The following is a 14454-nucleotide window of genomic DNA, read 5'->3' as shown; positions in this document are numbered from 1 at the left end:
AGAAAATGAATATTCCCACTGCTTCTGTGCAGCTTGTTGAGATGCGCTTGTATTTAGGTGCTACATAAATCCAGATTGTATTGCACTTATGTATGTTGAACTTCTTTCGCACCGTACGTAGCCAACCGTGCTAACTGCGGCTGTCCATCGCGAATGATAGTTGACTGCGGAGAACAGCAAGCAGCATTTGCCTGCCCACTGGTGGGATGAGAGACCAGCCCTTGAGTGGAAGCATCGGCCGCACTGTGGGCAAGACTTGTTCATCTGCTGGATGGGATTGAAGTTGTGCCACTGCTTACAGTTGGCTGCCATTTCCTCCCATGCGTTCACATTGATATTGACTGTCTTGAGGTGTCTCTTAAGGACTCCTTTGAGATCACAGTTTATAGACTCGGATAGAGACCCATAGACTCAGAAAGAGAGTCATGAGACTCAGCGAGGCGTCGTGGGTAAAACCAAGCGTAATCATGGTGAAACATAGAGACCTATAGACTCGCATAGGCACCAATGATTTTCTCTCGCGATGAAAGAGACAAGCCCACTGTTTTGTGTCAGGCATGTTGAGATGTGATGACGCATAGAAGCTGTCACACAAATCCAAGTAGCATTGTATTGCGAAAGTTACTTATACGTTACGGTTTGCGCAAGAGCAGGAAGGCTGAAGGTTTTCCTCCAGGCAATGGAGCCACACTGTACAGACGTTTCAGATTTTTTTTAATTTCCCAAGGCAGGCGCGGCCAGAAAACATAATTCGATGGTGCACGCTGTCTGACTAGTGTGAACGCGTACGTGTGCAGCCCTTCGTCTATCCACTGCTGGATGAGGGCCTCCCCACGCCGTGCAAGTCTTGGGGGTTTTATGACCGTACCTTACCATGCTTGTCAGCGCGGGTTTGTGAAGGGCAGGGAACCCTAGACATGGGCGCATATAAGTGCAGTACAATAGTGGGTTTTGTTGCACTACCATCTGCTGCCCACTTTGGCCCTGAAGACTGTTACCCATACAACCTGCTACACACGCATGGCGGTCGCACATCCGCAAGAATTGTCCAGCCTCAAACCTGCTTAGCTTACAGAGATCTGACGAGATTGGGTCCATTCTGGATGCTTGGGACGTGTGATGTCCGACTTTAAGAGCACCGTTGTGTTGGGGACCCTGTAAGTGAGTTAATTGATGTTAACGTCTATTGGTTATTTTTGTTTTACGCAGTCACCCACAATGATAACCTTTTTGTGGTATCTAACAAAAAAACATGTTATACTGAATTTGCATTGGTGAACAAGCGCACGTATAACGGATCTCCACACATTCGTCAATAATGCCTCAAACGAGGAATATATATTTAACGGATGATATTTTGGCCACAGCAGAGAGATCAACTGCTATGCAGAAGGCCCACTGCCTGAAACGTCGCTGTCTCATATGTATATATATATTTTCCCTTTTAGGGGCAGCGTTATTGACAAATGCGGTTGGGGTTTTGCTATTCTCCACTATATCTAGCCCTGTCCAGCTGTGGACGCACACGTACGAGCTCAGCAGCTGCTGGAGGATTCACAATTGGCTTCGCAGTGCCGCTGACATTACGGTACAGGGATTCTCAAAATCCTGGATAAATACAGTGCTGAAAAGCTTCAAAGAGCCAGGGGAAGGGGAAAAAAAACCGTGTTGAATCCTAAGCATATTTAGGGCGTATAAATACTGAGCACAGAACACCAGTGTTCATAATCAGATTGGTTTCCCATTTTTTTTTGTCAGTTTTAAATACACGGCACGATTGCCATGCCTCAAGGCTATGACTGCTGTTCATAGGCATGCGATGATGCGTCGATTCATCAATTGAAATAGAGTCTCACGCTCAAGATAAACGGTGCGTGTAACACTTGATCATTTACCGCGTGTGCACATTACGTGAGAATGTTACACTGATGTTAAATTTAAGCTCAAAGAGAAAACGAGATTGTAGAAATGGGCATAAAAAATTGAGAAGCGATGCAAACAACAGGGCAAAATAAATGTTTAAACAAAAAAGATATCCGTTATCAAATCGAATCAACTTGTGACATAATCAACGATTTTTGGGTTTAGATCGCGTTATTTATAAATGTGTCGTAACCCTCCACCACCCGACACGGCCAATCAGTAAAAAAGTGTCACGTTGACAAAAGACAAATAGTTCACTGCTTTAGCCCACCGGTGTGTTGAAGCGTGAAACCATAACATTTACAGTTTGAGTACGACGTTTCGCTGGTAATTGCATCCAGCATCATCGGGCAATTCGCCGTGTCGGGTGGTGGAGGGTTACGACACATTTATAAATAACGCGATCTAAACCCAAAAATCGTTGATTATGAACAATATTGGTCGCGAAAGCCTACGTGTTAAACCAACTTGTGACAATTTACCGAGTGAAACGTTGCAGCCGTGATTGACCCACTGCTGGATGAAGGCCTCCCAAAGACGTCGCGATTTCCTCCCACGATTATGCAAAGCAACAAGCAGCACAATCGGCAGAGTTAAATATTTCGAATCAAAAATGTCATAAGGAACTCGTCTGCAATATATTTAAGGGACCATCAAATGCCTGTAAACTCTGGTCACAGTGTTCTTTTATAGAGAATCCTGGTTTCGCCTATAAAAAAAATCCATCTTACCCCCTGTCTTGGGTATGGAATGGTCTTCTACACAGGGCTTAATTCCAGCTGAGTCTGTCCAGGTCTCAAATCCTGAAGATATTCACGCAACCGGCACACCACGTCCAGTATATATAGTGCTGCGGCTGTGTTTACTTGTCACATGCTTCCAACAACCAGGAAAATATTGAGTGAGAAATTAAGCCCTGGTCCGACAGCACATCCTAATCTCGATCCAGCACTGTAGTTACATTTCTACTTAAAAGCTAACACAACGATGACGTATTTTTCTTTTTACATTTCCGTTTGCGCCCAATTCCTCTTCATTGCATCTCGCTTTTTTATCATCGTTAGTTTACGTGCCTCTATGTTGTTGTATTCAGTGGTGGAAACGTGGCCTGCGATGCAGGGTCCTGTAATCTGCCGACTTACCATCACACACATTGCCACTTACGAATCTGTGAGCCGGAAAATTACGTGGCAGTGAATTAACAAAATCAGGATTCTTAAAAAGAAAAATTCAGAATCCACAACACGGTGCGTTTACATTTTAATTGTATGATTTCTCTGAAATTTGTTTATGGCAAAGTCAAAATGCTACGCTAGTTAATGTGTTTGTGTTGGTGCAGTTAAGTGTTTCTGTATTATCCTTAAAAATAACAACTCATTTAATATTCACTACAGTTATTGTGTTAACTCATCGGGGAGTTTTCTATAAATATACACTGATGGAAAAAATGCATTATACAAACGTTCATTTGATAACACTGGTCAACAAAAAAAAACATTTTTTTCTGGCCTGGACTTTTGCAGCTGTTTTAGACTAATTTCAGGGTGCTGATTCCAAATCTGATCTCAGATTTGCTCTATCACATCTCATTTTTATGCTATCGGCATACCCCATTTTCATTGATTTTAGCCGAAATTAACTCCGTCACTTATGATTGCAAGTTGTTGCGAGTCAGTGACTGCTTTAGTGTTAAAATATGGTGCTGTATTTTTAGTATAGTGTGTTTATAATATAATTTATGTAGATATCCACATTTATTTAATATTTTTCTTCTGCAGCTTTTATTGAAAATGCAATATTTAATTTCTCAAAAACCTGATGTGATAGACAAAAACTGATGCCAGATTTGGAATCAGCACCCCAAAATTACCTTACAACCTTTGGAAAACCTTATGCCAGAAAAAGTGTGTTGACCAGTGTAATCACACAACACCTTGAGCCAGAAACCAGAGGTCAAACCCCAGCCATAGCTAACTTCAGTGACAAGTGATATCTAAACGAGTCGTTGACCTCCCACCTTCCTTTCACCAGCCCGCACTGATCGGGGTGTTGAAGCGTTGTCAATCAACCCCTTATAGTCGACTTGGCATGGGCAGGCCCTCATCCAGCAGTACACTGAAAGAGAGGGCTGTAAACTGTTTATTGTGAGTTATTCAAATATTTGTACATAATTGTGTAATTAATATGACATCTTTTTTTGGAATTTACATAAAAGTTCCGAGTGTCTCACTGAATTCCTCTTCGTATTCACTTGTTGAGTGCTTTGCATTTATTAGACTGCAGTGACAATTGTCGTCATCATCATCATTATCATCATCATCAATCAGCCATGATCAATCCACCGCTAGATGAATGCCTATTCCATCACTCCCTCGCACGATGGATTGAAATAAGCCCAATTTGGACCAGCGCACGAGCGTGGGGATAGTGCAGTACACGTTCATGAGTTTTACAGCACAAATGAGAATGGGTTTCGCAGTAGAAACATGTCGTACTTAGCCGTTTTTTCGTCGTTTTGGCTGAGAAACTCTGGCTCTGATGCAAATGCAGACCAATGCGCGTGTTGTAAACGCCTTCCGTTTCCCCACCGCGGTGGAAAACAACAGAAGCGTTCCTTCGAAGGGGACTTCCTGGTAAACGCCACGTGGGTTTCTGAAAATATTACTACCGTACGGAAAATCTGAGCATTTCTCCAACCAGTTAAAAAAATAATAATACACAAAATTCCATGTCACGCCGAGTGGATATGGGCTTCGGGCATACTCGAATGATTATCGTAATTCAAAACATTCCCCCCGGTTTCCTCGTGCATGACGTTGCTTTAACCCAACGGGCGAAATTAAAGCCGTGGGGGTGGGTTTGGCACATTCGATCAGTGCGTTAGCGAGCAGCGACGGCGCGCATGCTTGAGAAAATGCCCGTACACAAAATTGGGTTTGAACAGGGCCCCGTCTTCTAGAGGGAGGGCTTTTGCCAACAACATTTATTAGTCAGTAGCATTTGTCTCAAGAAGCATGCCCCTGCTTTTGAGACTCAGGAGGTTATACCAGCCCGGAGTTGTGCTGGATAATATTGATTTGGAGAGTCAATAGGATGACAGAAAAAAATATATATACTGTACACTTATTTATATGTGGAAACACAGAACGGAGTTTGTGCGTTTGCGTGTTTTAGAAAGGAGAGTTGAGATTTAGACGCAAATATTATTGTCCATTGTTTGTTTCACTCTGCCCACCCTGAGCAGATACAATTTTCCAACAATGTCTCGATTTAAGGATACTTTGGCTTGTAATCAGCTTGTGAATTTTGAGAGGGGGGGACCCTTTAACAATACATATCCATTTTTCAAACCGATGTTTGATTCCTTCCCAAGTGATACAACCGTGAGTATGCCTGATGACAAACATCTCATCAAATCTTGGGGAGCCAATCAGGTTTGAGGCAGGATAGTGCGTGGATGTTTGACCACCATGCACGGTGGGTGTGTTAGGGGTTATAGACGGCGGGGTCTGTGTGAAGAACAGCAAGGCTGAGTGCAGTAAAATTCACTGTTCTCCTGTATATGCCATAATATCTAGGCTTTCCGCCTTCAGCAACCCCGCACTGCCACTGCAATTTAGTGGCCTAAAATACAATGTTTCGCTCCGGATGATCGCTGCAAAGTATGATCTGTGTTTTGATTTAGTGTGCTGATCTTAAAGGTGCATTGAAAAATGTTGATTCTCCGACTGATGCTCCTGCTGTTGTGGAGTGACTCATGCAGCCAGCTCTGGCTGCAGAGTTTGGTAGTACATGTTGTTTACGTCGTTTATTGTGAAAATTCGGTCACAGTTCCTATGACCACTGTTTCATTGCTTTTATGGCTTAATTTTGGTGATTTTCGAAAAGTTTTTTGGTTTGGCCATGTTTGTTTGTTGTAGTACAGAGTTAGACTGATGGCCTTAATCTAAGTTGTCTTGTGGTTGTTGTTGTTTGACTTGCATCCCTCTGGGATTTTTGCACATTTTGGTGTACGGTGCTTTATCTGCTATATTTTACGGTCTTTTCTTGGATTTTCTGTTTGCACTCAGTCACATATTCACTTTAAGATGTTTTTTTGTTCATGTTTTTGTTTTTTATTTGTTGCGGTTGCACCCGATTCAAGAGCCGAATGGCTCACAGGGCTATACCTAATAAATTAACTTGAAATGAACTTAAACTGACCGGCTTGTGAAGTGTGGTCAAATAACCCCAAATGACGTGCATTATTGTGGCGATGTCCTCATCCAGCAGTGGATTGACAAAGAGGGCTCTATATCCACTCGAACATGTACAGAAATGGCCTTCACAAAAACGAATCCAGGTGTGGTCTTCTCGGTTAGGACACGTGTTGAGCATTTTTATCTCTCGAGATTTTGCCATGCACTACTGCGAGCATCTTTATTACGAGTAGCTACGAAAGCTGATGTGCCGAGTTCACGTTATTAGAGGTATTGAGACTGAGTTTTTTTTTCTGTTCTGTGTTGCTGGCAGGTTATAAACAACGCACACTTGGAAGGTGCGAGTGAGAATCTTGAGCCATGGAGAATGAGGAGTGCTCAAGCTCTGATATTCAGAGTGTCCTGTCTATCCTGGACTCCAGATCACCAGGTGCTTCCATGAATAATCGACGATACAACCCATCATTTTAACGAGAGCCATACAATGTTTTTGTGCATCTGTGCTTCCACTTCTCTGCTCCCCCACCATCACGAATCTGCGCTAACCAGCGTGACAGAGTACAGCAACACCTCTCGAAGCTGGATTCGCCAGAATTTGAAGTCAGCCGGAAGGGCTACACAAAATTAATGAATACATGAAAAAAAATGAACCTCAAAACTACAGCAGAAAATGAAGCTGTGCACAGTAGGACACCGCTTGTGCCTACAACTAAAAGTGTAATGATGCATCCATTTTTCAATGGATGTATTATTTTGCTCATAATGCATGCGTAAGATCACATGTCTAGGAAATTATGATTTTACATTTATGCAAATAAAAACTCCAACATACCTTTAGGCCAATAGAACGAGCGAAAGAGAACACGCAAAAGAAAAGGTACAAGACAGAATACAAACGAGGTAGTACCAACCAGACAAAATAATCTGTTAATGAATTGGATCGTGACCCAGAATCGTGACAATTTTCCAAGGGTTTGGGACATTTTATACAGCAACGCAACCTCTAACACACAGTGATGCTCGTCTCCAGTCCTCGCAACCTCCCACGGTACAGCTTTCCGTGATTGCTCACCACCCGGTGCATGCAGTGCGGCTTAATTTGTATCCGAATAGTCAAGATCGGTAATCACAAAAACGTGGTTCTCGGTGGGGCATTGCAAGGACCGGAGTCAAGAAACACTGCTCTAATACCGTTGATGTTTTTCAGTTTCATAGCACCTAGAGTGGAGCGTGCCACTTCCCGTGACATGTTCTTAACTTGGATTCACGTTTGGTAATTTTCCTGTCACGTGCGAAGTCCAGTCAAGAGGTTTGCGTCATTATATTTTTAGTTTACAGTTGAGGGGGATGTTGTAAATGGCATGAGCTTTGTGTGAAACCGACTTTTCTCTCGTCCTTGTCCCCCTCCCGTATACCTAGTCGCGTAGTTCCGCAACGACGACTGGGCAAGCAGGCCCCCGTCAGAATGAGTCTGGGATTTCGTGAATTGTCGTGGGGAAAAAAGGGAAATAAAATGCATCAAGTGTCGTCTTCATTGGGGAAGTTGTCTTCCTCGTGAAACTCTTGCAGTGTTGTAACATCCCGCATCAAAACATGACGTTCAAATTTTGCTTTAAAGAGGAAGTCACCTGAAGGCGTTACACCAAATGCAATGGGGGTCAACTGTGAGATTTCTTCTCAGCAGAGGAAATTCCACGGATGGCTTCCAGGAGCCACGAAATCACCGGCTGTGTAGCTCAGCGATTAGAGAGCACCGGTATCGTGAAGCCAGGGGGCCTCGCGAGTTCAATCCTCATGGTGGCCTGTACCCTTTTCCAGGTCACTATTGCAAATGAGACGATGCTGGTCTCTTGATGTCCACGCCTGTTTTTTAAGCAAATACACTTGAACTTGATGTACCGGTGCAGAAGGGAGACTCCTTTGAAATGAAGCCACGTTGCAAAACTCATAGTCGTATTATGCACTGCAAAGCATAATTCAGCAAACGTTTCCACTTGGCTATGCTTGGAGAAATATTTACGTGCAGTCTGTAATTGACAATTTTTCACCCAGGTGCAAGTCATTAGATGCTGTCATATCCTTTGATACAGTTTAGCATGAAGTGGTGAGGCTTATCCTATTTTCACAGTTCTTAAAGTGTATACGCCGTCTCGTTGGAGGGAAAAACACACCACAGGTTTGGTAAATATCCTCCTTGACAAAAATGTGAGTTGCCTGTGAAACTGCAGGATAAATGAGGTATCAGCCTATTTTTAAAAGTGTTGACAAGTCCTGCCTGCTCTGCTCCTCGGAAACACAGAGGATTTGTCACTTGCGGTGTGGCTTAACATCGATCCAGCCTGCCAATGACACACATTGCTTTTATGCCACATTGGGCTGTGGAAGCGGATCACAGCAATGCTTCCAACTGCATCTTTGTGGAGCACATAATTAATTTCTATGATTCTCGGTGACGATTCGATGCAAGAAATTAAATCGCTTTGTTCGCCATTTGTACCGTCTCGTTTGTATCGTCTCGTCCGATCTGTCCCGTTTAGTTTCTGTTTTCCCAAAGATACATACTCACCACTTGTGTACCAAATTGGCATGGATTCACATCCCGTGGGATTAAATGTTTGTGCGTAGCAGTCTCTTTTAATCAGTGAAGTATTTGGCCAATTTGGCCAATTTCTTTGTTGATAATTATTTTTGAGCGTGAGAGTAAGTTGGAGTACGTGGAGAAAATGTGCATATCGTTAGAGGTTATCATGCGGAACATGCTTGGAATTACGTTGTCAGACAGGAAGAGGAACACGTGGATAAGAGAACGTATGCAAGTTTAGAGACATTGACTGTTCAGAAGTGTGAGTCGGCTTGAGCAGGACACGTCACATGAGAATAGCTGATGGCCGATTGTCGAGACTCACGATGGTTATAATGATGGGGATGAAGACGATGATGGCAATGGCGTTGATGATGGCTGATGATATGAAAATAATAATAATCATGGTGATGATGACCATGAGGACGGTGATGACAAAGATGGTGCTGATGGTGACGATGATTGCAAAGGTGACGATGACGACAATGACAATTACAATAACGATGATGATGACCGTGATGATAGCGATGAGGACATTGATGACGATGGTGACAATGATGATAATGACGGTGAACTGTGACTCCACCCGTGGCTGTGTCGCTCAGCCACGCAGCTGTTGGTGAAGCAGGCCGGCTTGCCGCAGGAGCCGAGCGAGGGTAGCACGGCGTTGTCCTTCCAGATCTTGGAGGAGCTGCTTCCCCGGTTCGGAGTCTACGGCCCCGTGCTGCGCCTCGTGCGAGACAAGCTGCACGGTAAGCTAAAATACCTCCTACGCATTTCGCAAGTAGTACTAATCACATACCTGCATTTCCCATAAATATGCTAAATTCCTCCCCTTCCAACCCAGCTTAAATATACGCTGCCAAGCTTGGTGGTGTTTCATTCAGACGCTGTCTCCCCGACAGACCTGGTCTTCACCTGAGGACGGCTGCTTGCGTTGTGGCCGAAACGTCGTGGGAATTATTTTATTATGTTTTATTTTTATTATTTTATTACTTCCCTTCTACGTGACTTTACCGAAAGAACCAAGAAGATGAATCCCTGCAGTCACGAAAGCTTTAAATCGAAATTTTAAAATACACTTTATTTTATGTTACAAGGTAAGGCCCACTGAGCTATGTAGCTCTTTTTCAGAAACGACCTGGCGATTACTAATTATCGTCCAATTAAGTGGCCCGTCCCTTCACGATCCCGCACTGACCAGATTGGAGAAGTATGGTCAAACAGCCCCCATCGATCGACACGGCGTGCGGTGGCCTAAACGCAGAAGTGGATCGCAGAAGGCCCTAACTCATTACGACTGTTGTTTTTGCTGTTTTTAAATGGCAGCAAAGAGCACCAAAGTGTTCACGGCATTCTTGGCAAAGGATGAAAGAGCCAGTCAAGAGACGGTGCCAAAGGGGAGCGTGGGATTTTTCGGGGCGAATTCGCCAGGTGCGGATAATTGGCTTTAATGACTGAATTAGGAGGCCCTAAGTGAACAACTCTCCACATTCACGTTCACAGCTGCACATGCCAAATGCTGGATTCCTGAAACATCTTAGTCGAAAGCTGCTGCTGACGATGTTGCTGCTGCTAACACCGGCACATTTCTTTTGGAGGGTTGAATTACATGCATGCTGATACACTTTGCTGTTTATAATATATAATGTATTCAAGGAGCTACTTATTTAACTCAATTAACGAGACAATGCGCATTAAGTGGCACGTCATGTGTGTGGTCAAATCACCCGGAATATGCGCCCATCTCGTTAAATAACCCTCGATAGAGCTCGACCCAATATAAACAAACATTACAGAACAAACGTGTTGCTATTAGGGGACTAATATCAGAAGAAAATTGCCCAAATTGGTCAAAGCGAATGGCTGACATCACCGTGCCCAAACAGGTTGCCATGGGGCTGCGAGGCAAAGGGAGGTGGGCAGCAGAGCGTGGCGCCAGCAACAATCCATGGTTGTATCTTCACTTAAAGCTTTCGTGACTGCAGGAATTCATATTCTTTGGGTCTTTCGGTAAAGTCGTTTTTTGTTCATTTTTTTTCTTCTAAATTTGAACCTATCTAGGTGACTTTACCAAAAGACCCAAAGAATAATCCATTGTTGTGCTGCCCTTCTATTCCCCCAGGCGTACACTCCCTGCCTCGACCAGCCCGCACTCACCAAGGTGGTGAAGTGAGGTCAAATTACTCCCTACGACCCCAGAGACGGCGTGGGGAGCCCCAAATGGAACAGTGGATCGACTAAAAAACGGGCCGCGCGAAATTTAGTTTTTTTTGTCATTGCACAGAACAAGTTGTCCCACACCGGCGACAAGTTTTTTTTTAGCTCCCAGTTGAAGACCCCCCCCACCCTCCCAATTTCCCGGAGGTAATAAAATTGTGCAAATACGCAGAAGCGCTTCTCAAATCCCGGCACAGACCTCTCACTTTTCTGCGGGGGGGGGGGGGGGCAGCCGGGCTGGGCACGCGTCCGCACGCACGGACGAAGCAGAGTGATCTCTCAGCTCGGGGGGGGGGGGGGGGGGCACTGTTTTCACAGTTGATTGGAGCGGCCACGGGAACTGAGCAAACACTGTCGAGGAATAGGGGTCGCGTTCTCATTTGTTGGACAGGGGCAAGGGGGGACGCCCTGATCTGGCCTCGGCTCCCCGTCCGTCCGTCAGTCCGCACGTGCCGACGCTGGGACCCCCCCCCCCCACCCCCCCCACGTCACCTCACACATCTCCCCCTGCGCTCGCTGCGCGTTCCGAAACCGGCGGTTGCCCATCCGCCCGGTTGGCTCCCTCCGTACAAGGTTAATAAATAAGGAATTAGACCGACTCCCTGTCATACCTGCTTGCCCAGCTTAACCCTGCGGTAAGCGCTCGGGTCACGCCGTAGGCGATGGGTATAATCACGTCAGGTTCATTTGAAAGTGAGAAGGAGGGCCTCGATTTTTAATTTCGTCCGTTTGCTTTTCGATATCACATTTCTCCCCCCCCCCCTCCCAATATTCCCCTCGCGCATACGGCGCTAATAATAAAACGCGAATAATCTGGATATAAAATAAAATAGACTTAGCGTTAGGCCGCTCATAGAAAATATAAAGCAGATTAGTGCTGCATTGTAGGCGCTAAGATGTTTAAAGTTGTACTGTCAAGGCGACAAAATTGAGAGCACATTCTTTTTTTTTTTAAGGTGGCAAACGCCGCGGCGATTTTTTTTTATTTCTTCGCCGCCGTACAAAGTTCCTTGACGTGTCGCCGCAGCAGACCTTAAAAATATAGGTTAATTCAAGAACCTCACCTTAAAGACATGGAGCAAATATTGGCGGTGGTCGTTATGGAATGTCAGGAGAAGCTGCCGCTTTTGTGCAGCAGTAAGCTTGCCCTTTGGCAGCTCTGTCACCTCTTGTCTGCAGCTCCCATACTAATCTTTGAAATGTGAAAGCATTTCATTCCCAATGTTGTCATTTAACAGCCTTAGCAGTGGTCGCACATCAGTATAATCCCTATTGAAAGCAACGTCACGAGTCGCACGATCCAATGTTGCTCTCCATTCGCCTTGTGTGGCCTTTAACGGACTGTTGGGGGCTGTTAGCGAGCACCCATTTCAGGCCGCCACGGCATACGAGAATGCTGGTGCGGTCGGCATTAGTGTGCTGTCTCCCCAGTGCTGATGGTTTACACGCTGCACCAGGCGCGAAATTAAGCCCGAGTCGACCTAGGGGAGCCCCAGGAGCAGCTCTGATGTTCGTCACTTGTGTTGGCCGTGAGCGGGAATCGAACTCGGGCGGCCGGGATCGTAGCGCAGCATGCTATCTGGCTGCTGTATATTTCCGCGTGATAAGCCACTTCGTTGGGCTGTCATTTGGGGTTCGGTCGCTTCTGAAAAAGAGCTGTATAGCTCAGTGGGCCTTACCTGGTAAAATATAGATGTTGAATATATACTGTGGGTCTATGTACGGTATCGACTAACACTACGCGTCGTCTACTTCACAGTGGACATTGAATATGCAGTGTTATTCGAAAGGGTGTAGGAGACAATATTTGCTGGTATTGTTGGTCCAAATTTGCTGAACAAAAAAATGCAATGCTGCCAAATTACACAATTGGGGGGGTGGGGGGGAGGCACATCACATGCAGCGTTACTCCCTTCTGTGAAACTTTCGCAGATTATGTCTGTGAAACGCAGCAACTCTGTGGTAGACTTGCACGAAAAAGAATTGCATGAATACCAAATGAACTCACGGTTGGATGTGATGACGTTGATGATCATGCATCGTGAATTTAAGAATCAATACTAATCGATACTAATTGATGCATCGTCGCACCCCAAACACGTGCCACATTCCACTCAAAGTGCTACATTCCACTCAGGACACTCAAAGTCCTCGTCATGTCATTCGCGAACGAAAGCAGAAATAGAATTATGATGCCCAAAGACTTGCAACGATGAAATTATCAATGCGATACATTTTTGTTTCAATTCAAAGAGCAGTCATGTATTTTGTATTCGCATGAGGGTATTTTACGATCTTTCTTCATACATTAGTTCATGGCTAGGGCGTGCTTTGCAAAATAAAAAAACATTTTACAAATTTCGATTTAAAGCTTTCGTGACTGCAGGGATTCATCTTCTTGGTTCTTTCGGTAAAGTCACGTAGAATGGAAATAATAAAATAATAAAAATAAAACATTATAAAATAATTAACAACAACGCAAGCAGCCGTCCTCAGGTTTCCATTCTACGTGACTTTACCTAAAGAACCAAGAAAACATTTTACAAGTCATTTAAGTGACGAAACAAATAGGCGATTTAGGCAGCTACATTTTCTGGCAGAGACCGAGAGAGACCCCCAATAGAGAGAGAGAGGGCGAGAGAGCCGCCGTGATGCGTAACGATTCAGATTCCTTGAAAATCAAGCACTGTGACAATCCTGGGTTGGAGTTAGATTCGAGAACCAAATACTTTTGTGTTTTTATATTTTCTCGTGTTTTATTTCTGTTCCATTTGCGTAATTCGATGCCCTAAATGCGACACGATCATCTCATGTTCGTGAATAGCGAATACTCGATTCTTGCACGCGTGATTTCATGGTATGTGTTGTGAGTGTAAGAATCTTTATGAATTGACAAGTCGCTGCGTGGTTACGTGCCTGCTGTAAGAAACCGTGTGACCCACTGTTGTTTCCTGTCTACGTATGAAAAACAATGACCAGAACAATATATTTTTTAATAATTCAGATAGTAGTCATCATCAGCACCAGCAGCTATAATCAATCCACTTCTGCATGTGGTAGTCGTGCAGGTTGATACTATATGACCATGCTGGTTAGTACTATATGACCATGCTGGTTAGTGCCAGTTGATATAAGGAGGGGAGGGGTGGAGCGGAGTGGGGGAGGCAGTGGGTGCAGGAATTGAACTCGGTTGATCAGGTTTGTAGCACAGTGCGCTAACCACTGGGCCACTGCTCCTCCTCCCAGGAGTATATTTTATATGAAGATCCATAAATTATATTTCGTAAGATGCCAAGCTATTCTCATCTCCCTCCCTGGTGCTGTGTGCTTGTTAAAACAATCAGCATGAGGTACACTCACACACATTCGTGGTCCCTGGCACATCACCATCATGGGTGTTACCAAACATCAAAACAAGAAAACACGCAAACGGCAGCAGCTGGGCAATAAACACATCGCCCGATCTGTTATGTGTTCTAATTATGGGTAATTATGCGCAACCACACGTGCTTATAATTATTGTGCGTTTTT

At 44.5% G+C, this 14454-nt stretch overlaps 1 protein-coding gene across 2 annotated transcripts in view; it reads left to right on the top strand.

The window, feature by feature from the left end:
- Nucleotides 1-14454, top strand: part of LOC144717639 (uncharacterized) — a 103196-nt gene that overhangs the window by 4980 nt on the left and 83762 nt on the right. For both annotated transcript variants that reach the window (XM_078593160.1, XM_078593161.1), the window contains 2 exons: nucleotides 6436-6552; nucleotides 9309-9455. In XM_078593160.1, coding sequence (XP_078449286.1) covers nucleotides 6483-6552; nucleotides 9309-9455 — 217 coding nt within the window. In that variant the 5' untranslated portion in view covers nucleotides 6436-6482. The remainder of the gene's footprint in view (nucleotides 1-6435; nucleotides 6553-9308; nucleotides 9456-14454) is intronic.

Source organism: Lampetra planeri, chromosome 4, assembly GCF_965212315.1.
Source record: "Lampetra planeri chromosome 4, kcLamPlan1.2.h2, whole genome shotgun sequence".
Taxonomy (NCBI): domain Eukaryota; kingdom Metazoa; phylum Chordata; class Hyperoartia; order Petromyzontiformes; family Petromyzontidae; genus Lampetra; species Lampetra planeri.
The sequence above is the reverse complement of the archived record's forward strand: the minus strand, read 5'-3'. Positions and strand labels throughout refer to the sequence as shown.